At 37.5% G+C, this 23341-nt stretch overlaps 2 protein-coding genes across 2 annotated transcripts in view; one reads left to right on the top strand and one right to left on the bottom strand.

The window, feature by feature from the left end:
* The window catches only part of IL1RAPL1 (interleukin 1 receptor accessory protein like 1), a gene marked incomplete at its 3' end in the record, with an annotated part of 1207355 nt that overhangs the window by 625378 nt on the left and 558636 nt on the right, over nt 1-23341 (bottom strand). The gene's annotated exons all lie outside the window — the stretch shown is intronic.
* Nucleotides 8812-23341, top strand: part of LOC307095980 (transcription factor SPT20 homolog) — a gene marked incomplete at both ends in the record, with an annotated part of 33091 nt that continues 18561 nt past the window's right edge. Inside the window, one exon of the mRNA XM_079765612.1 lies at nt 8812-10470. Within this exon, the coding sequence (XP_079621738.1) occupies nt 8812-10470 (1659 nt within the window). The remainder of the gene's footprint in view (nt 10471-23341) is intronic.

The raw sequence follows: 23341 nt of genomic DNA, 5'->3' as shown, positions 1-23341 counted from the left end.
CTGAGGCTGCACCTCCCTGCCTGGCTGGGCTTGACAGGGGACCTCAGGCTGTGCCCTCACCCAGCGGGGCTTTACAGGGGACCTCAAGGTGCATCCCCAGTGCTGGGTCGGGGGAACTCAGGCCATGCCCCCACCAAGCGGGGCTTGAAGGGGGACCTGAGGCTGAACCCCCCTGCCGGTGGTGCTTGATGGGGGACCTGAGGCTGCGCCCCTCCGCCTGGCGGGGCTTGACGGGGGACCTCAGGCCATGCCCCCCACCTTATGGGGCTTGACGGAGGACCTCAAGGCATGCCCCCCACCCTGGTCTGGGCTGGGGGACCTCAGGCCACACACCCCGTCCTAGCACCAGGCCAGGGGACCTGAGGATACTCCCCTTACCCAGCAGGGCTTGAGAAGGGTGGGACTGGCCAGGTCTGAATCTAGCCCAAATGGGGGAGGGCAGCCGGGTCTGGGTCTCACACGATTTTGAGGTGCATGTGGGTGGGTGGGGACTTGACTCTGGGTCCCATGGTGAGCCTCAGACTCTGACAGGAGGAAGGTTTTCATATACATTTTACTAATTTTCTTTCATCTCTGACACTTCTATTATAGAGATAGGGCAAATAGCAATATTAAATTATTTCCTCTAACTAATCCCCTTTTAATGTGCATGAATTTCGTGTACCAGGTCACTAGTACGATTATAAGGATGCTTAACTTCATCGAGTTGTTCTGAGAAGCAAATCACATCCTGCTGTAAACATACTTTGTAATGGAAAAACTGGTACATAATGTTTTATTGCTGTTATTATCTGCATTGATGGTTTAAGTCCTTAGATTGTCAACCTGCCTACATCTCTTGAATCTTGTCAGTTATGTCCCATGTTTCACATACTCTTCATTATTAATAGTATTTCACCACTGGCTAAATATGGAATTTATATCAAGGTCACCACTTTTTAAACATTTATTCTCCTTTCCAGCAGCACCTCATAAAAGAGATAAATCACATAACTCTTTATATTCAATTTCCTTCTCCTGTGAATAGAGCCCTCTTCCATTTCGGTTCTCCAGATCCAACTTTTCTGAAATGTGCAGTATTACTAGAATGCCTTTTCTTGAAAGGGAAGTCCCATATATTTGAAATTCAGTCAAACTTATCTCAAGCTATTACCAGAAAGAGCTGCAGTTGATGTGAGGCATCCCCAGATGCAGTAGTGGGAAAAAAAATGAACAAAAAACACCATGAGTGAGGGCTTGTTTGTTATTAGCTCTGTTCTCACTTCTTAGTTTTAGATGGTTCAATCATCCAGGGCCATGGTCGACAAACTGCGGCTCGCGAGCCACATGCGGCTCTTTGGCCCCTTGAGTGTGGCTCTTCCACAAAATACCACGGCCTGGGTGAGTCTATTTTGAAGAAGTGGCATGAGAAGAAGTTTAAGTTTAAAAAATTTTATCGCTTCTCGGCTTTTGGCTAAGATCAAGTGTAAGTTTAAAAAATTTGGCTCTCAAAAGAAATTTCAATCGTTGTACTGTTGATATTTGGCTCTGTTGACTAATGAGTTTGCCCACCACTGATCCAAGGGATTCTAAAAGTGGACAGTTGAGTATTTGTGGATGTCCACAGTTGTGCACATGGAACAGGCATTTTGAAATTCAGTAGTTTCAGAAGTATGGGCCATATAAAAATCTCTTATCCCTAGAGGTGGTGGTGGTGGTGGAACCCTATATAATAAAAGCCTAATATGCTAAATGTCTGGTCATCCTGTCATCTGTTCAACCAATCAAAGTGTAATATGCTAATGATATGCTAAGGCTGCTCAACCACTTGATATGACATGCACTGACCATCAGGGGGCAGCCGCTCTGACCAGTAGGTTAGCTTGCTGCTGGGGTCTGGCCTATCTGGACTGAGCAAGATGGGCCAGACATGCCCTGGAGCCATCCTGCAGTCTCCCCCCGGCTGGCCAACCTGAGTCCCTCCCCAGCCCCAATTGTGCACCAGTGGCGTCCTTTGGCCTGGCCTGCACCCTCTTGCAATCTGGGACCCCTCAGGGGATGTCAGAGAGCTGATTTCAGCCTGATCCCGCAGGCCAGGCCAAGGGACCCCACTGGTGCACGAATTCGTGCACCGGGCCTCTAATAATTACATAATTTGCAACAGTCAGCTGTTAAAGCCACTTTCCTGCCAATACTATAAGACTATTTCTCATGTTCTTCTAAAATGAAACAACCATTAAAAAGAATTAGAAGTAGATTTATTATATACATGATTTCTGGTCACACTATCTACTTTTTCCTTAAAAGTCCATTAAAATAATAGCATGAAAATAAGGGAGACCTCATAGAATGGGGGCGTTCAACTCCCTTATATTCTTACTTATCAGCATATAGGGTTTTCACCAATTATTCTTCAAACACACATGAAAATGATCATAATGATTAATTGGACATATTTTCCTTGACTAATTTCTTAAAGTGACAATTTATGCAATAGCATTGCAATCATTCCCACTCTCAAAGCCTTTCTGTTCACTAGTTTATAAAATTGATTACCTTGGTGGCTTATTTGTGAAAGCTATTGCATTGCTTCTGGATTCTAGTTTCCTTTTACTAACTGATCTATTTGAAATCCAAATTGTACACATAACACCACATAATTTCACTTTGTAGTTACTGCTGCCATTATTCACCATTTATTTTGTCTGTAATGTATAAAGCACTTAACATGAATAAGCCATTAACTTTTGTGGCTTTGGGTACGTTAGTTTCTCATTTGTCAAATGTATACATGAAAGTTTGCATCCTTTCCTACAATTTCAAAATAAATTATTGATAACATCATTAGACATGTTATTTTTATCTGATCCATTAGTGCATTATTGAGAGAGTTTTCATAGAGGTATTCTTTGTTTGTCTGCATATGTGCATCCTTTATGTATGCTTATAATTTACCTCTATCCCTTCACTAATAAAAATCTTTCAGTAGTAGTATAACCTGCTTTCCTCATTTTATCAAGACAGGCTCATCCATTTCTCTACTATAGTCTGAATTTTCTCAACACTTCTCAGAAAATTTTTTCCTAGGGTTATCAAAAATCTCATGGCTTTCTATCATTATCTGGCTTGAGCATAATATGACATTTAATGTTATTTATGTCCATTCATCTTGAGATTTTATTAGAGGGCCTCTTCCTGGTTTTCCTTTATGTGTTTGCTCATTCTCTTCCTTCCCCTTATTTTTTTATATTTATTTATTTAATGTATTGGGTTGATATTGGTCAAAATGAACATAAAGGTTTCAGGTGTAGGTTTCTATGTTACAAGATCTGTATATTGCAGATCAAATTTCCTGTCACCATATATTAGGACCCCATTCTCCCCCTACCACCTTCCCTCTGGCAATCACCATACTGCTCTTTATGTTCACAAATTTCAGTTGTATATCCCACATATGAGGGAAATCATATCCTTCTTAGCTTTTCCTGACTTATTTCACTGATCATAATGTTCTCAAGGTGTAACCATGTTTTTGAAAATGGCGCTATTCCATCCTTTCTTATGGCTAAGTGAGTAATATTCCATTATATGTATCACATCTTCTTTATACAGTCCTCTATCATGGGACACTTTGGTTGTTTCCAAATCTTGGTCATCTTGAATAATGCTGCAATGAACATAGGGGTGCATATATCTTTGCAAATACATGATTTTGAGTCTTTTGGGCATATACCCAGAAGAGGGATTGCTGGGTCATATGGTAGTTCTTTTTTTTCTTTTTTCTTTCTTTCTTTCTTTCTTTCTTCCTTCCTTCCTTCCTTCCTTCCTTCCTTCCTTCCTTCCTTCCTTCCTTCCTCCCTCCCTCCCTCCCTCCCTCCCTCCCTCCCTCCCTCCCTCCCTTCCTTTTCTTTCTTTCTTTCTTTCTTTCTTTCTTTCTTTCTTTCTTTCTTTCTTTCTTTCTTTTTTTTGTAGTTCTATTCTTAATTTTTTGAGGAATCACCAGACTGATTTCTATAGTGGTTGTACCAGTCTATATTCCCACCTCCCTTTCCCTTAAATACCAAAACTTCCCTAAGTTTTTGTCCTTCTCTTTATTTTTTTAAGTGCTCTTACATCACCAAGTAATACTCAAAATGAGTATTACTGCACCCACTGATAGATAACAGTTGTGTGCTGGAGTTATTTAAAATAACAGAGTAAACAGACTTTTAAAAAATTGAAAAGTAAAATTTTAAGAGTACATGCCCATGGTAGAAAATATCCACCTTTGCGCCCTAATCACCCTGAAGCAAAAGCCGGGGCAAAACCTATTACCAGGTTCTTTATTATCCATAGAAATTGGACCAGTTAACACCCTTAACAATAATATTTGAAAATGTTTGTTCCCCACACAATTTGGTAGCCTGATAAATCATGAAGTGCTTTCAACTTTAGCAATCTACTAGGTAAAAATATGGCCTTTTATTTTAATCTTAACTTGCAATTTTATTATTTGTGAGGATGCATATCTTTCCATATAGTTAAATAGTATTTGCATTCCTTTTTTTGTACTGCCACTTTGATCCTTTTTTTTTTCTTCCTGGGTTAATGGCCACATATATATATTTTAAAATATATTTTATTGATTTTTTACAGAGAGGAAGAGAGAGGGATAGAGAGTTAGAAACATCGATGAGAGAGAAACATTGATCAGCTGCCTCCTGCACACCCCCCACTGGGGATGTGCCTGCAACCAAGGTACATGCCCTTGACCGGAATCGAACCTGGGACCCTTGAGTCCGCAGGCCGACGCTCTATCCACTGAGCCAAACCGGTTTCGGCTAATGGCCATATTTTTATTAATTTGTAGGAAAATTTGAGTCCAAATTGTGAGATGGGAAATATTGAGAAATTATTTGGGACAGGTAGATTAGAGCAATGGTTACTGGGGAATCAGAAGAAAGGAACATAAAAAAATGGTAGCATACGTCTTTATTTTTTTTATAGGAAGAATGAGATGCTTTTGAGAGAAAACATATTCTTTGAAAACATTGATAAAGATAAAAAGAATAACTGACTAAAGATGAAAAGCTCTAGTGAATCAAGATAGCATAAAATAATTAGAAGAACCAGACTTTGAAAAAAATGCACCACTTGTTTAAAATACCACCACCACCACCACCACCAATAACAACAAAATGTACATGTTATAAAGTAAGGAAACAAAGGTAGTTTGAAATATGAAATCAAGTGAACCATGCAATCCCCCTACTCTATCTACCTCAAAATACCTTCTGTTGTTACTTTGGGTGATATACATCCACATCCATACTTGCACAAAGCAGAGAAAAACTTTAACTTGATGCTCCAGCAGAAATTTTATTATTAAGCAAGTTCAGAACTGGAAGAATGCTATGAATTATAATTTTATTTTAAAAACACACCTCCAAATAGAAAAGGACAAACCACAGGAAGAAGTGAAACAGGAGATAGTAAAATTTAGGAGAGACAAGGCATAAATGAGATTTAAATTTCAAGGTAATTTTGGTAGACAGAATTTCTAAAATGGCCAAAAATGACCCATTCTATTTCCCAGAACACGTGAGTATGAGTTACCACTTCTGTAATTATGGTCTATTACGAGGCACCATGACTTAAAATAGGGAGGGTTATCCTGGGTTTTTGGGCCCTTAAAAACACAAAACTTTCTCCAGCTGGTGGCAGAAGAGGAAGTCAGAGACACTTGGAGCATGAAAAGGATTCAACATGCCAGCCATGCTTGAGGATGGATGGAGACACTTGCTAAAGAATGTGAGCAATTCTTAGGAGCTGAGAGAGGGCCCTGGCTGACAATCAGCAAGAAAATGAGAATTTTGATTCTATGACCACAGGAATCTGAATTTGGCCAACCACTTGAGTAAGCTTGCATGTGGATTCTTCCCCATATGCTCCAGTTAGAAGCCTAATCCAGCCAACCTTGGTTTTTGCTTTGAGACCCTAAGCTTAGCCTTCCCTGTGTTATAACCTAAAGAACTGTGAAAAAATGGGTGTTGTTTTATGCCACTGATTGATTTTGTGGTAATTTGTTATGGCAGCAATACACTACTAATAGAGTTCCCAAGGGAGTTCAGGTATAGCCACAATTATCATAGGGTCATAAATGACAGAATATAAAAGAAACAAGAAAATAAAGTCATACAAAAAGGTTCAGAAAGAACATAATAGAAAAGACCAGAAGATATTATATCCAACATACTTAAAACTGAAATCACTGAAGGAAAAAAGCAAATCAAAGGAACACAAAATATTTTAAGAATACTATTCAAAACAAACAAACAAACAAACAAACAAAAATAAAAACTCTGTTGAAATGAAAACTCTGAATTTATATATTAAAATATCCTGTCATGTACCTGGAAAAACAGAAAGAATGGTCAATTCCAAAAAAAATCTTAGTAAAACTATTACACCTTTTTTTAAAGAATATGAACCTCCAAAGGAAAATGGCCAAACCCTTACATAGGAAAACACAAAACACAACAACAGCAGAGCAAAATTTTCAAAAATCCTAAAGAAAAGGGCAGGGTGTGAGCCAAGATCTTAAACCAGCAAGATTTTAAGAATTAAAAAAAAATTCTGAGGAAATATGAACTCTTCCTACAAACATAATTTTATAATAAAAAGATAAAGATTTGGAGAAATTTTGGTACTGAACATAGATAACTGAAGTTCTGGTACTAAAATAAAGGCAGTATTAAGATTCAAGTAATAATGTGCAAAATATTTTTGCTGTGATGAAGTAGAAATGACACAACTAAAAATGCAAATAAAGGGAGAAAGTTATACAGTTTAATTTTATTCATTAATAGTAGCTTGAAATTAAAATATTTAAAGCTGGCAAAGCTAGCATAGAAAAATATGAATAAGAAAAAAGAGGGCTAAAAGTGATTATAGAAAGGTATCAGTATAAACATATGGAAACAAAAAATTTGAAAACAAAATATAACATAAAATGACATGACAGAACTGTAGGATCTTTTTATATTAAGTATATTAGTTCTTTTCTAAGTATATTGCAAACATTGCCTCCCAATTTATAATTTATTTTGATTATTTGCCATGAAGATTGTTTTCATTTATTTTTTAATAATTATATCAACCTCTCATTTTATAACTTCTAAATTTTGTGTCTTTTAGAAAGATCACCTTCACTCTGGAGAAAATATTCTCTAATATTTTCTTCTACTAGTTTTATGATTGTTCCATTTATTTTTATGGAAGTGGTAATAGACAAAAGTTTTTTTTTCTAAACAGGTTTCCTTATTACCATCATTGCTGAGTGAAAATGTTATCTTTTCTCCACGCACATGTGATGCAGCTCATTGTATAACACACTCCTGTATGTTTTTGGAATTATTTCTTAGATCTCCAACTGTTCGATTTATATTGCTTGAAATTTATTTAAAACAACTTCACTATTCTTGGGTGTTTATATTTCCATGTAAACTTTAGAACTACATTGACTGGTTCTAATAGGGCACCTTCATGAATGATCAATTTTGCTTTGAAATAAGTATTTCAATGCATATTTGTAAAAATTACCCACAACATTTGGATATTATCTTAGATAATATCCAGTGGGACACCTGCCACGAAATTCCCTATCAATGTTACTAAGTGCTTCTCTTCTTTTAGGAGTAATTTCTTAGAAAAGTGGAAAGAGATCAGGCTTTGGAGTGAGAAATTAGATTTGTACAGTGCCTCAGCTGCTTACTACTTTGTAACCTTGAGCTCATTACTTAAGTTGGTTGAATGTCAGTTTCTTCCTTTGGAAAATGAGGATAAAAATGCCTGCTCTGTAAAATTCCTGAAACATTAGATAAATTGTATTTTGAATAGTATGAAATATCCCTGCCGGTTGGTGGGACCTCTTGAGAAAATAATTTCAAATAGAGGTTGAAAGCATCTTCATATATAACTACAATCTAGATTCCTCTCCTAACCACAGAATTGCCAGGACTTAACCCCCTTTTATTTGTCTGATAAATTTCTATTCATCCGCAATTATCTGTGAATAGCTTTTCTCATTTCCCCTTGTTTAGCACTTTCTCTCTTTTATCACTGTATCCAAACGTTTATAAATTGTTATTATCTGACTACTTGTTTGCCTCCCTAAGGAAACTGTGAACTCCTTCATGGCCATTGTCCTTTTTGTGCCAATCCTACCATATTATCTCCCTCATAATTCATTCTCAAAGGTAGCTGTTTGTTGAACATACATACATTTTTTACGGAAAGGGGGAGAGCACATAGGGCATATTTATTTTGTATTTTTTCTATCCTTTGTTCTTTGTTTAAAAAAGAAACACCCGGTAGGGAGGAGGAGGACACTGCGTTAGTCCCTAGAAACAGTTTTGTCATTATCTTTTAAAACTGCATGGACTTGACCTAAATGCCTCACCCAACCAACTCGCCAATAGGAAAGGCAGGCACCAGAACAGGAAGTGCCCATGACTGAGCGGGGAGGAAGGTACGCATGCGTATAGAAATCTGTGTGATCTGAGCATCCCACGTGGACTTCCGGCTGAGATAAGGTCAACCGACGCGAGGCGAGGCCCAGTGCAGAGACCAGAACCTGTGCAGATAAAGGTATTTTCAGAAACTAGCAATAATTTGGTGTAGTGCTCCCTTGGGGACAGGTATCTTGGTGTTTATATTGACCTTAGATGGGTAGCCCACTGCGCAATCGCGGAATTTGCAAAACGGTGCATCAATGTTAAAGATGGATTAGTCACCCTGTGTGACAGCGCACTTACGTTTTCTCTTCTTGTAGGGCCCCCACTTTGTGTCACAATGCAAAGAGCTTTAGAGCGAGCTTTGGACCATGCGGACCGTGTCATTGAAAGCGCCCAACAGAGACCTCCTAAGAGGAAATCCTCATCTACTGAGGAAAAATCTCTGCATGAAAAGCTGTATGACATATATGTTGAGGAGTGCGGGAAAGAGCCCGAAGTCACGGAGGAATTGACGCGCAATGTGCACTTGCTAGAGAAGCTTGTTAAGAGGGAGTCCTTGCCCTGTTTAGTGGTCAACCTATACCCAGAAAAGGAGGGCTATTCGCTTATGATCAAGGGAGAAAATGAACTCTATTCAGAGACCATTAGACTGCCTTATGATGAAAGGGACTTTCTTGAATACTTGGATGCAGAGGAACTGCCTCCTATTTTGGTGGATGTCCTGGAAAAGTCTCAGGTTAACGTTTTCCAGAGCGGGTGTGTCATCACTGAGGTACGGGACTATAGACAGAGCACGGACACGGACCGCAGTGGTTACCAAAGCAGGCATGTTCTCTTACGCCCAACGATGCAAACATTAGCTTCTGATGTACACTCCATAACCAGCGATAACCAGATATGGACCCAGGAAGACAAACTTTCACTTGAGAGCCAGCTGATCTTAGCTACTGCTGAGCCCCTGTGCCTTGATCCTTCTGTATCAGTAGCCTGCATTGAAAACAAGCTGCTCTATAACAAGCAAAAGATGAACACTCCCCCAATGAGAAGGAATTTCAAGAGGTATTCTACAGCCTCCCTGAATTGGCAGCAGGAGCTGTCTTGTAGATCACTCCCTCCTAAGCTAAGGGCATGGGATTTTCACAAAAAAATAAAAGAAAGGCAAGCAGGTCAGAAGGATGACCTCAAATTTTCCAAAGCAGGAAGTTGTGTAGATATGTGGAAACAGCAACCCTGTGACTTGGAGGTTCCTTCTGAAGTGGATGTGGACAAATATGCTAAAGAGGAGAGGTCTGTGGCATACGATGATGCACAACCAATAGTCTGGCCAGCCCTGGAGGCACAAGATGATTCTCTATTTGGATGTGAAGCTGGTGATGCATCCCAGATAACAAAGCCGACCTTCATGCAGTCTCTGAATGATCCACTTATCTCTGGAAAGAGAAAGTCACGTAAAAAAGCCAGAGGTAGGAGACAGATGTCTCACCACCGCTCCTCCACAGATGACCATTCCAGTAGTTCCAGGCCTGGGTCACAGACTGGTGCTGGGAGAGCAGCCAGGCAGTCAGAGGAATTGGTGCAGAATTGGGTGGCACAGGGCCCCAGTGGCTCTGCCAGTCTCCGCCAGCATTCTCCAGGGAGAGCAACAGAACAGCCTCAGGCCATGTCAATTCCCTCCGCAGTACTGGGCAAGAGAGGCCAACACATACATCCAGCCATCAGCCTTCCCTGCAGCTCAGGAAACAGTTCCTCAGATAACAGTTTTTCTTCACAGCAGGCAAGCAGGGTTCGTGAGTTTCCATCTCGTGCCCCTGCTTGGCAGCCACCAAGTCTTCCCCAGAAATCTTCTGTGAAAGGGAACCGAGTTCGCATACTTCCTGCAGCCACAGTGTCTACTGCCAGCGCATCACCAAAGACCCCGGCCAGCAAGGTCAAGGCCACCTCTGCTCGTCCCAAGGTCACCAAAGTAGTAAGCCCTGCTCATGCAGCCCAGATGGCGGTAAGAGGTTCTACTCCCCTGAAGGGCTCTACTGCTAGGACCAAGACTCCTGTAGCAATCAAGCCCAGAATTTTGTGCTCAGGAGGCCAGCAGCTAGCACATACACAGCCTGCTTTACCAAAGCCTCCTTCACAAAGCATTAAAATTATTTTTAAAAGTTCTCCAGCGCTCACACCCATAGCTCTATTGCAGTTCCCAGGTTCAGTCATTTTGAACACCCAGCAGCAGCCTCAGCAGCAGCCACAGCAGCAGCCACAGCAGCAGCCTCAGCAGCAGCCACAGCAGCAGCCACAGCAGCAGCCACAGCAGCAGCCTCAGCAGCAGCCTCAGCAGCAGCCACAGCAGCAGCCTCAGCAGCAGCCACAGCAGCAGCCACAGCAGCAGCCTCAGCAGCAGCCCCAGCAGCAGCCTCAGCAGCAGCCACAGCAGCAGCCTCAGCAGCAGCCACAGCAGCAGCCTCAGCAGCAGCCACAGCAGCAGCCACAGCAGCCACAGCAGCAGCCACATCAGCCACAGCAATTCTATAGGTTGATTCCACAACAACATCAGCAACCTCTATCTCATTTTCAACAGTCAGTGGCAAAGGGTTCAAGTCCAAAAGGTTCAACCCATCAAAGAATGATCTTACCTGCTTCGCAAGTTGCTATCATTAACCCCAATGAAATAGGAAGTTTTCTGCAGCCCCAGATGGCCGTGTTGTCTCAGCCTAGCTCTACCCAGACAATACCTGGGCAAAGCCCTCCCCAGCAGAGGGTTCTGTTCCCTGCTGTCATCCAGCAGCTGCCACACTCCCAGCCAGTGCAGTTGAGAATCCTGCAGATCCCAGTGACTGTGCCAACCACAGAAGCCCCAAACAGCTCAGCCACATCCACATCCACATCCACATCCACATCCACATCCACATCGTGGCCAGCAGGAAGCAAGCCAGCCAAAAGGTAAAATGAATAGAGGCCCACATAGCAAGTCCAAGTCCTGAATCTTGCATTATTTTTCTCTTTAAAAACATCAAAAGAGCATTGAACCAAAGGGTTTCTTATTTTTATTACATTTTTATCGTTAATGTCTCAGTATTTTACATTTCTAGGTCTGCAAACTGAAACACAACCCTATGATTTTTAAGTAAAAATGGGGAAATAATTTAATGGGGGAAGAAAAAGAATGGGCTATGAATGAAATGAAAATCTTAGTTTTGTAATTTACTAATTTTATGACTATTTTAAAATGTCTCTGATTTCCTTGTCTGTAACATGTGAATAGAAATATGTACTTTTAACGTTTATCGTCAAGGTTAATGTAAACAATATATACTAAATATTAATTTTAAATTATATTTAAATTAATTTTTAATTATTAAAACAGTAAATATTTGAAATAAACCTAAGTATTTAAGCTGAAAATAAACTACAGTAATAACATTAGTGCAAATAATAGTTTTTTTACATTACATAAAAGTCAACCTTAGAATCAATGGAAACTATGCCTTAGGAATTTAATTCTTAGTTAAAAAAAAAAGCACTAGACTTAAAAATAATAAGTAAGGAAATTATTTTTACATATATGTATATATGTATATATATGTATATATAGTATATATATATATATACACACACACACATATATATATATATGTATATATATACATATAGATAGATAGATAGATAGATAGATAGATAGATAGATAGATAGGTCTAGATATATAGACAGCTTTTAATTTCTCTATTAATAAAAAGTAGCCCTTTAACTCTATCTCAATGCCCTGCCCAACATGGTGAATTCTCTGTTTAATAAAACTGGATGCATTAGAAACTTGTAATTCATTCTTCAGTAATTGAGGGATGATTTGAATATATGACTCAATATCATTTGTCAGACAATATTCTTCAAATGCATTATTCATATTGTGCTTATTATTTTACAAACACTTCATAATATACAAATGCACCTGTTGCCTGCCATTCATCTTGCTCCTCTATTCTATCTTAATTATTTTGTCCCCATCAGACAGGATAATAATCACAAGAGAGAAAAGGTAAAGGTTTCTTGATTTATAATGGGCAAGTGAATTAAAAAAGATAAGTTTAGGTAAACTGATGAAACAAATTACAACAGGGAATTATAGGGGAAAGAATGAGTAATTGGGATATAAAAATATCTTTATATATGACTATTAATTTAAAATGATTTCTGTAGCTACTGAACAACATATTTTAGGATAATATTATAAGTTAGGAACTAAAAATCTAGATCAAACATCTCTCCCCCCAAGAGCTTGAATAAATTGAAACGTGGATAATATTTTAAAATCTATATGTATAAAAGCCTAAGTGACCAAAGGGACTGATCGACCAGTCGCTATGATGCGCGCTGACCACCAGGGGGGAGACACTCAATGCAGGAGTTGCCCCCTGGTCAGTGTGCTCCCACAGCCATCTTTCTGTGGTTCCCCTCCCCCCCGGCTGGGCAGCCTCCTGCAGTCCCTCCCCCTGGCCCAATCGGTCCAGATTGCCAGCCAGGCCGACAAACCCCACCCATGCATGAATTTGTGCACCAGCTTCTAGTATTTTATAAGCAAATATAAATATTTATTTCTCTTGACAATATCTTCATTATTTTCTGGAATTAAATATTGCTTGAAAAGAATGAGTTATTGAAAGCATTTACAATTATTTTTTGTTAAATAGTTGTTTGCTTGACTTTATTTTATTGTAATGATATTTGCTATTTGAGCTACCCCTGTGGATGACCAGTAAAAATCTTTCACTTAAAGTGTTCAAATCTGATGATATTCATCATCTCTCTAAGCTTATAAGAACCTTTACTATTTGGTGGTAGAATAATTTAAAAAGTTCTAGAATTAATTACCAAGTAACTTTCAATAATTTTAAAAAGCAGAAAATCTATCTGCACACTTTTTATCATCCCTTCTACTCAAACTTGTGGACTTTGAGGGATTCTTAGAGAAATGTTCAGACTTCCTTTTTTTGTTGATTAGATACTTTATTCTTAATGGCCTGTCCCATTCACATTTAGAGTCAGAAAGCAAACATAAGGAAATCAAATTCTGGGTGAAGTATTTTATATCAAAGATTCAAGTTTGACAATACTACTTCCTTATCCGTACAACACTCACAAACCCTTGAGCATTTCTGTTTAGCACAGAGAACAGGCTAGAAATAATACCAGGCATGCCAATCACTCATTTGAAAGTTTTCATTCTTTTCCAACAATTTTTAAAAGCACCTCTCCCTTATTCTTTTTGTTTATTAAAGTATACTTGACATACAGGTGGACAGCATAATGACTCAGCATTTCTATTCCTTATGGTGCAATCACCACAAAAGTGTATTAATTATGCCTTATCACTATAACATTGACTATTTTCTCTATGCTGAACTTCACATCCCTATGACTTTAAAATAAGTGTAGGTTTGTGCCGCTTATTCTTCTACACCTTTTACAGCCATCCCTGTACCCTCTTCCCCTCCAGCAAGCATTCATTTGTTCTCTGTATCTGAGTCTGCTTCTGTTTTATTTGTTCATTTGCTTTGTTTTCTTAACAGCTGAACCACTACCCAATTTAAGGTAATAAATGATATCCAAAGGTTGGAGGTAGAATGAGTCCTGACTCTAGCAAATAGATATATGGTGCAATATTTTCATCTGTGACATTTCTGACCAAGTCAGGCCACTTTGATTAATCTCCTTCTGTGCATCTTCATACCCCATGGAATCAAATTCAAACTTTTGTTTATCAAAACTGGTCTTTTTTTTACCTGGATTTTGGCTGTCACTCCTCCTCATCTCCTAGTATATCTCCATTCACATCTATGGCTTTGGCAGCACTTAACTACTGTTGTCCCTGATGTGTCATGTTCTTCCTCAATTTCATGTGTTGGTGGAGACCCGCAACCAGGAACTCCTTTCTATTCTCAGCTCATCATTTAATACTCAGCCTAAGCAACACACCTCAGGCGTCTATTTTTCATATTATCCTTTATGACATTTCAAAGTATTTCACAGGGTTATTTGTGGATCAAATATGACAGTAAATATAAAAGAAAAATAAGAATTGAAAAAATATATTAATGTAAGTATACATTTCAAATTTTTTTATTTTTTCCAAACATAGATTGTATGACTTTGCAAGGATTTATAAGGATTAGTACTTTTATTGGAATGATTAAAATTTGACATTTATATAAAACTGAATATATGTAATGTATATTTATGATCTCTAATACTTTGTGTTGAATGTCATAATTTTCTCGAAAACATGAAAAGAATACTAAATGAGAATTATTATTGTAAAAAACTGGATATATAAAAATAATAGTACTTTTACCAGTATTTGAATATAATTTCTCTTTAGGCAGATACATAACTTAATAATTATTTTATCATATTTATTTTAATTTAACTAAATAATAGTTAAAATGATACCTATATGAAAGAAGTAAGAAAATGAAATATGGCTTTTTTTTGTCTTTGTGGATTTAACCAAGAAAATACTCCCAAAGTAATGATTCAGGTATAGGTTATTCTGATGAACTACAATAGAACAGTCGTCTCTTGCAAAATTCCAAAACCAAACTGAGGAACAAGAAGACAAGTCACTAAGATACTTACTTTTTATTTCAAATCATCCTGTTTCTTGAATTTCTTATAAGTTTTGAATTTGGCACATATACTAAATCGATGCAAATAAAACAACATTCTCCTGTCTCTGTTTACCTGTTATTATATCATGTGGTAATAGTCTGATGGAGTTTTATTATTTGCTCTTTTTTTTTCTTTTCAATTTTTTTTTTAGCTCAATCCATCCATTCCCCCCATCCACCCATCCCATTTCTCTGTACTGCTCTCAGCCTGATTTCTACCTATGAGTCTGTCTCTATTTTGCTTGTGGGGGGAGGGTGCTAGGTTTGGGATGATAGGACTTAAAAAGAAATGTGGTGGGGAAATGGAGAGTTGTTTAATGAGTAGAGTTTCAGTTTCCCCAAATGAAAAAGTTATAGTGATTTATTGAATAACAATGTGAACATACCTACCATTACTGAAGTGTATACCTAAGAATGGTTTAAGTGGTAAATTTCATGTTATTATTTTTTTACCACAATTAATACTTAAAGCAACAGTAATAAAATAGATGTGGCATACAAAATATTTCATTTTTGCCCTAGCTGGTCTGGCTCAGTGGATAGTGTTGGCCTGGGGATTGAAGGGTCCCAGGTTCGATTCCAGTCAAGGGCACATGCCAGGGTTGCAGGCTTGATCCCCAGCAGGGGGCCTGCAGGAGGCAGCAGGTCAATGATTCTCTCATCATTGATGTTTCTATTCTCTCTCCCTCTCTCTTCCTTTCTGAAATCTATAAAAATATATTTTAAAAAAATATTTCATTTTCAGGGGCCTTAAGGGCACCTTTGTCATCCATGTACTTATGGCAGGGTGGTTCAGAACACAACCCTCTGGAGCCAGACTGTCTAATTTCAAAACCAGGCTCTGCCACTTACTCCTTGTGGGACCAGGGGTAAGTTACTTAACCTCTCTGTGCCTCAATTTTTTCATCTGCAAAATGGAGATATTCAATAGGTCTGTTTTCACATAGTTGTTACAAGATTTAGAGAAGATCATATTTTGCCCTAGCCAGTTTGGCTCAGTGGATAGAGTGTTGGCCTGTGGACCAAAGGGTTCTGGGTTCGATTCCGGTTGAGGGCAGATACTTTGATTATAGGCTCCTCCCAGGTCCAGGCCAGGGCCTGTGCAGGAGGCAACCAACTGATGTGCTTCTTTCACATTGATGTTTCTTTCTGTCTTTCCCTTTCCCTAAAAATCAATGGGAAAATATCCTTGGGTGAGGATTAACAAACAAAAAAAAAAAAAAAGAAAGAAAAGAAAAAGATGATATTTTAAAGCTTTTTAAACATTCCATAAAATAAATTCTCTCCAGAATAACTAAAACGAAGGGGTTATTCTCACCAAATTTAAAAGATATTCTTTAGATAATGTAACAATACAGGCCTATCTGGGAAACATGAAAATACTGTGGTGAGCAACAGGGACCACCTGGAAGTGGTGCTAATTCTCCAATGCAAATAAATGAGATCTACATTACTGCTGATTTTCAAAATGATATGGCATCAGTTTTCTGATGCTCTGGACACAACAAGCAAATGATAGAGTCTAATATAAGCCCAAAATCTAACATCCCAACAGGAGACCCCCCTGAGTTGCAAATTAAGTTGCCTCACACACGCTGCATTCCACAAAGCCTATTTCAAGCTAGGTGGCTATAGGAGTTTATTTAATTACTGATGATTCCCCCAGGCAAAGAGAGAGAAGGCCAGTGAGCACAGTGCTTCAGAGTAGAAGAGAGCCTGTGGATACCCTTGTAGGCACCAGTCAAAACCAGTCACCCACCTAAAGTGCTTACCAGTAACTATAAAGTGGTTGCCATACCTTGCATTCATTCATTCATTCATTCACTCATTCAAATATTTATTGAGCATCTATTATAGGATAGATTGTGTCGAAGCTCTAAAGACACAGCAGTAAATGAGACATGATGTCTTTCAAAAGCTCACAGTCTATTACATAAATACTGACAAAGTAGAGAAAACTATATAGTGTTGCTTCCAAAACAAATTGTAATCATACAAGTTCTGCATTAACCTTTTTAGTTTTTAGACTCTATGATATTCAATGATAATTTTAAGAAACTTTCCAATTTAGGATTTAAAATGGAAATAGCAACAGACCTCCAGATGTAGTGTTGACATAATATCACTTTTTTTATCACTTACTCTCATTTCAGCTTAATAAGCTCTCTTGGCTCTCATCTTTCAATGTTTAATCCAAAGCAATTAAACTGATATGCAAATGCCATTTGCATTGCTTTAAGAGTGACACTTAATACACAATCGCATTATAATAGGCAACTAGAATGTTTGTAGAATTATCAGCTCATTTTTATTTTTAAAATATGTGTTTTCTTGTAAGTATACTTATAAATAAAATGTACACATACACAGATTTCATTTGATAAATGCCATGTGGATATATTTGTCTTGTATACTGAACACAGTCAATACCATGTGATATTTCTATTTGAAAGCTTACTATTCTTTTGCTCAGTCTCTACAGCAATAAATATTTTAGCTACTGAATTGCATTAACAAAAATTACAAGATAAGTGTGTGTGTGTGTGTGTGTGTGTGTGTGTGTGTGTGTATTTAAAGCAGTTTGCCATTTAGGATTTAGTTCTAACTGGTAAATCAGAAGGTAATAGTGGAAATACCAGATATGCTTTATGAGAATTGATTCAAATAGTTAGGCTTGTTTGGTAGATTGGTTGTATTAATGGTCCCAGTTTTTAACTCCTACATCTATCAATACCCTTTGAAATGTAACCTCCACTCTGAATCTATCCACCATGTGAATTGCTTGGGCCAATGGGATGTTAGAAGTCATTATGCAGAGGCTTGAGTTATACTTAGACATCTCTTTCTCCTTTGTTGTTCTACTGCTGTTGACATGAGAACATGCCTGATGAATCAAGTGTCATAGAACTAGATTCTAACCTCCCAACCCCAGTTATCCATCTGAGGCCATCTGAAATCAGTCAACTAGTAGTTGACTTCTATAGAGGAATTCAGCTGTAGTTGGCTCAGTTTAGGAGATAGTACATTTTCCATCTCTGAGAGTCATTGTTTTTTATCATCATCTGTTGTGAAAAACATTATGTAGGATAGTACATATCACTGCCTTAAGATTTAATAGATTTTCTTTTTGAATTGATTTTCCATTAAACATTATTTAATAATATTAAGACAACCTGAAGCTAGATAGAAAGATACTCTATTAAGCAGAAAGATGTATCAGAATTTGAACAGTTCTTCAAAAAGGAAATAAATTTAAATTAAAAGCCTTGTCTAGTAGCTCAAAAATATTTGGTGGCCAAACTAATATTATTAATTATATTAGTCCCACACATTCACTAAAAATATTTATTAATAAACTACTATGTGCTACATTGTCCAAAATTCTGGAAAACAAAACAGATAATCTTTAAGACTTTTATTTAAGTGCTTTGCTTGGTAAACTCAACTTGTAAAAAATCCTTAGTTAAACCAAAAACATAAAAATCAGCTTTTTAAAAATTGTTTGACACAAATTAAAATATTTATGTTTATGTACAAAAAGGAAACAAAAATGTAAAAGAATGAAATATGTGATCTAGAATTAATCTGGACTTAATTTTATTTAAATTTTGACTCCTATAATTATTTCCTTCCTAATCTATTCCATCTGTGACCCAAGACTTACATGACTAAAAACCATTTAAGTAAATCTAAAAACTTGCAGTTTAGCATGATCCTAAGACAAACAGTTGGCCAATTGACCAAACCTTGAATTGTGGAAACCCATATCTCCTGTCAGGAGTGCTAAAGGATTTGGAGTATGGGGCTAAGGTGAGGAAGATGGGCTTAAATCCAAGCTCCATTTATAACTTGTCTGACCTTAGGTCAGTAATTTAAACTCTTTAACTTATTACTATATACCTGCTTTAAAGTCCAGAGGTGTACTACACTGAATATGACCTTTTGATATAATTGTTTATAACTCACAAGTTATGTTTCTGATTCTACAGCTCCACACAATACTTTCTTACCTATATTAAGAATCTAAGATGTAAAAAGAAGCCCTGCCCCCCACAAAAGATAAAGACATTACAAAGAAAGAGAATTACAGGCCAATATCCCTGATGAACATATATGCTAAAATCCTCAACAAAATATTAGCAAATGGGGTGCAGCAATATATTAAAAAGATCATACATCATGACCAAGTGGGATTTTTTCCAGGGATGCAAGGCTGGTACAATATTTGCAAATCAATAAGTGTGATACATCGCATAAACAAATTAAAAGACAAAAATCACATGATCATATCAATAGACACAGAAAAAGCATTCCACAAAATCTAATACCCATTTTTGATTAAAAAAAAAACAAACCACAACTCTCAGTAAAGTGAGAATAGAGGGATCCTACCTCAACATAATAAATACTATAATGTGACAAACGTACAGCCAACAAGATATTCAAAGGGCAAAAACTAAAACCATTTCTCCTAAGAACATGAAAAATACAGGGATGTCCACTTTCACCACTCTTATTCAACTTGGCTGATCGCAAGTGCTAGCCACAGCACATAAAAGGGTCATCCAAATTGGAAAGGAGTAAGTAAAACTCTCATTATTCGCAGATGACATGATATTGTACATAGCAAACCCTAACTAAAGACTCCACCAAGAAACTACTAGATTTAATAAATGAATTAGGCAATGTAGCAGGATACAAAATCAACACCCAAAAATTGATGGCATTTTTATAAACAATGAATTCTCAGAAAGAGAAACTGAACAAACAATCCCATTTACCATTGCAACAACAAAATTAAGACACTTAGGAATAAACTTAAGCAAGGAGTTAAAAGACTTGTACTCAGAAAACTACAGGACATTGAAAAAACACATAGAGGAATATATAAACAAGTGGAAGAATATACCGTGTTCATGGATCAGTAGAATTAGCATGATTAAAATGCCTATACTACCCAAAGCAATCTATACATTCAATGTAATAACTGTTAAAATACCAATGGCATAGTTCACAGATTGAGAACAAATACTCCAAAAATGTATATGAAACCAAAAAAGACCCCAAGTAGCCGCAGCAATTTTGAGAAAGAAGAACAAAGTTGGAGGGATCACAAGACCAGATATCAAGTTATACTACAAAGCCACTGTACTCAAAACAGCCTGGTACTGGCATAAGAATAGACCAATGGAATAGAACAGAGACCCCAGAAATTGATGCAAGCCATTATGTTCAATTAATATTTGACTAAGGAGGCAAGAGCATACAATGGAGCCAATATAGTCTCTTTAATAAATGGTGTAGGAAAATTGGACAGATACATGCAAAAAAAAATGAAACTAGACCACCAACTTACACCATACACAAAAATAAACTCAAAACAGGTAAAAGACTTAAATGTGAGTCATGAAACCATAAAAATCCTATAAGAAACCATAGGCAGCAAAATCTCAGGTAACTCTGGTAGCAATATGTTTGCAGACACATTTTCTAGGGCAAGGGAAACAAGGAAAAAACAAACAAATGGGACTGTATCAAACTAAAAATCTTCTGCACAGCAAAGGAAACCATCAACAAAATGAAAAGGGAGCCCACTGTATGGGAGAACATATTTGGCAATGACTCATCTGATAAAGGGTTGATATCCAAAATATATAAGGAAATCATACAACTTAACAAAAGGAAGACAAACAATCAAATTAAAAATGGGAAAAGACCAAATAGACACTTCTCCAAAGTGGACATAGAGATGGTCAAGAAACATATGCTCAAAGTCACTGATCACCAGAGAGATGCAAATTAAAATGACAGTGAGGTATTACCTCACAGCTGTCAGAATGGCTATCAACAAATCAACAAATGACAAGTGCTGGTGAGGATGTGGAGAATAGGGAACCCTAGTACACTGCTAGTGGGAATTCAGACTGAAAAAGAGTATGGAGTTTCTTCAAAAAAATTAAATATGGAACTCCCATTTGACCCAGTGATCCCACTTCTAGGACTAGAACCTATGAACCCAAATACCAATCCAAAATAATGAATCCCTATGTTCTTAGCAGTGCAATTTACAATAGCTAAGATCTGAAGACAGCCCAAGTGCCCATTAGGAGATGAGTGGATAAAAAAAAAAAGCTGTTTTAAATTTACACCATGGAATACTATGTAGAAGTAAAAAAAAAAAATAGTATCTTTTACCCATTGTGATAGCATGGAGGGACCTGGAGAGAATTATGCTAAGTGAAATAAGTCAGAGAAAGACAAGTATCACATAATCTCATTTATATGTGGAATCTAATGAATAAACTGATGAACAAAATAGATCCAGAGATAACAGAAGCCTGGAACAGGCTGTGGAATCTCAGAGGGAAGGCAGGAGTGGGTGGGTGGGAGAGATCAACCAACGAACTTGTATGCATATATGTATAATCCATGGATACAGACAATAGGATGGTGAAGGCCTGGGATGGAGGATGGGGGTTGGGGGTGAGCTAGAAGAGGTCAATGGGAGAAAAAGAGGGGGCATACATAATACTTTCAACAATAAAGAATTTAAAAAATAAAATAAAATAAACAAGTGCTGGCAAGGATGCGGAGAAAAAGGAACCCTCATGCCCTGCTGGTGGGAATGCAGACTGGTGCATCCACTGTGGAGAACAGTATGGAGTTTCCTCAGAAAACTAAAAATGGAGCTCCCATTCGACCCAGTAATCCCACTTTCAGGAATAAACCCCAAGAAACTAGAAACATCAATCAGAAAGGATATATGCACCCCCATGTTCATAGCAGCACAATTCACCATAGCTAAGATTTGGAAACAGCCTAAATGCCCATCAGCAGATGAGTGGATTAGAAAACTATGGTACATCTACACAATGGAATACTACGCTGCTATAAAAAAGAAGGAATTCTTACCATTTGCAGCAGCTTGGATGGATCTGGAGAGCATTATGTTAAGTGAAATTAGCCAGGCAATGAAAAAAATACCACATTATCTCACTCATTTATGGAAAATAAAGAACATTATAACCTGATTAACAAAAAGATAGATACAGAGGCAGTAAAGCATCGAACAGACTGTCAAATTACAATGGGAAGGCTGGGGAGTGTTGGGGAGAGGGGGAAAGAGATCAACCGAAGGACTTGTATGCATGCATATAAGCACAACCAATGGACACAAGACACTGGGGGGGTGGGATGAGGGCATGGGACGGGGGGTAGGGGAAGCTTGGGGAAGATCAATGGGGAAAAAAGGAGATATATGTACTACTATATGTAATACTTTAAACAATAAAAATGAAAATAAATAAATAAAATTCAAGAAAAAAAATGAAGTATAAAAAATAAGAAAATAAATTGTTATAAAAAATATATTAAAATGCCAAAAGAATTGCAGTCAGTTAGTATAATGGTTTACCTCATACACTTCTTTTTACTTTGATTATAACACTTGAATTTACAAACTAAATTGTTCTGCCACCCAGGAAGAAATAAATAATTACTATTTGGGGATTATAGCTTTACTGGTATGCCACAATTAATTCCTGTCTGTAATCATTGGAGCTGTTTTAGCATAATCAAAAAGAAAAATACCTTTAAACAAAGTATCTGACAAGGCTAAATAAATCACTGGAATAGATTGCCCTTTAGGATTATATAGTCTACTCATTTCATTCTTCCTAGAACACTTCACATTTTGTACCCATTCCTTGGATTCTTCTCAGGGTATTAGATATAAGATCTTTGCATTATTAAATGCAATTACTGTTGGTTTTCTAAATCCCAAGCTCTGCATAATCATTAAAGTTATCAGGATGATGATGATGATCATCACCTATCTTTCAAAGAAATGTAGCACTGTAGAGAAATTAATAGCTTGTGATTTAGAAGCACTAAGATTGGGTACCATTTTATCAGTGTGCTGGTTGCATTGGCAAGCAAGTCTCATCACTCCTCTGAGACTCCTTGTCCTTGTGTATTAAAAAATTAATAATAGCCTGCCTCGCCAGTGTGGCTCAATGGTTGAGGGTCGACATATGAACCAGGAAGTCACGGTTCGATTCCTGGTCAGGGCACATACCTGAGTTGTGGGCTTGATCCCCAGTGTGGGGAGTGCAGGAGGCAGCCAATCAATGATTCTCTCTCATCATTGATATTTCTATCTCTCCCTCTCTTCCTCTCTGAAATACATAGAAATATATTTTTAAACAATGAAT

The sequence above is a fragment of the Cnephaeus nilssonii genome (genome assembly GCF_951640355.1).
Source record: "Cnephaeus nilssonii genome assembly, chromosome: X".
In the NCBI taxonomy this organism is placed as follows: Eukaryota; Metazoa; Chordata; class Mammalia; order Chiroptera; family Vespertilionidae; genus Cnephaeus; species Cnephaeus nilssonii.
The sequence above is the reverse complement of the archived record's forward strand: the minus strand, read 5'-3'. Positions and strand labels throughout refer to the sequence as shown.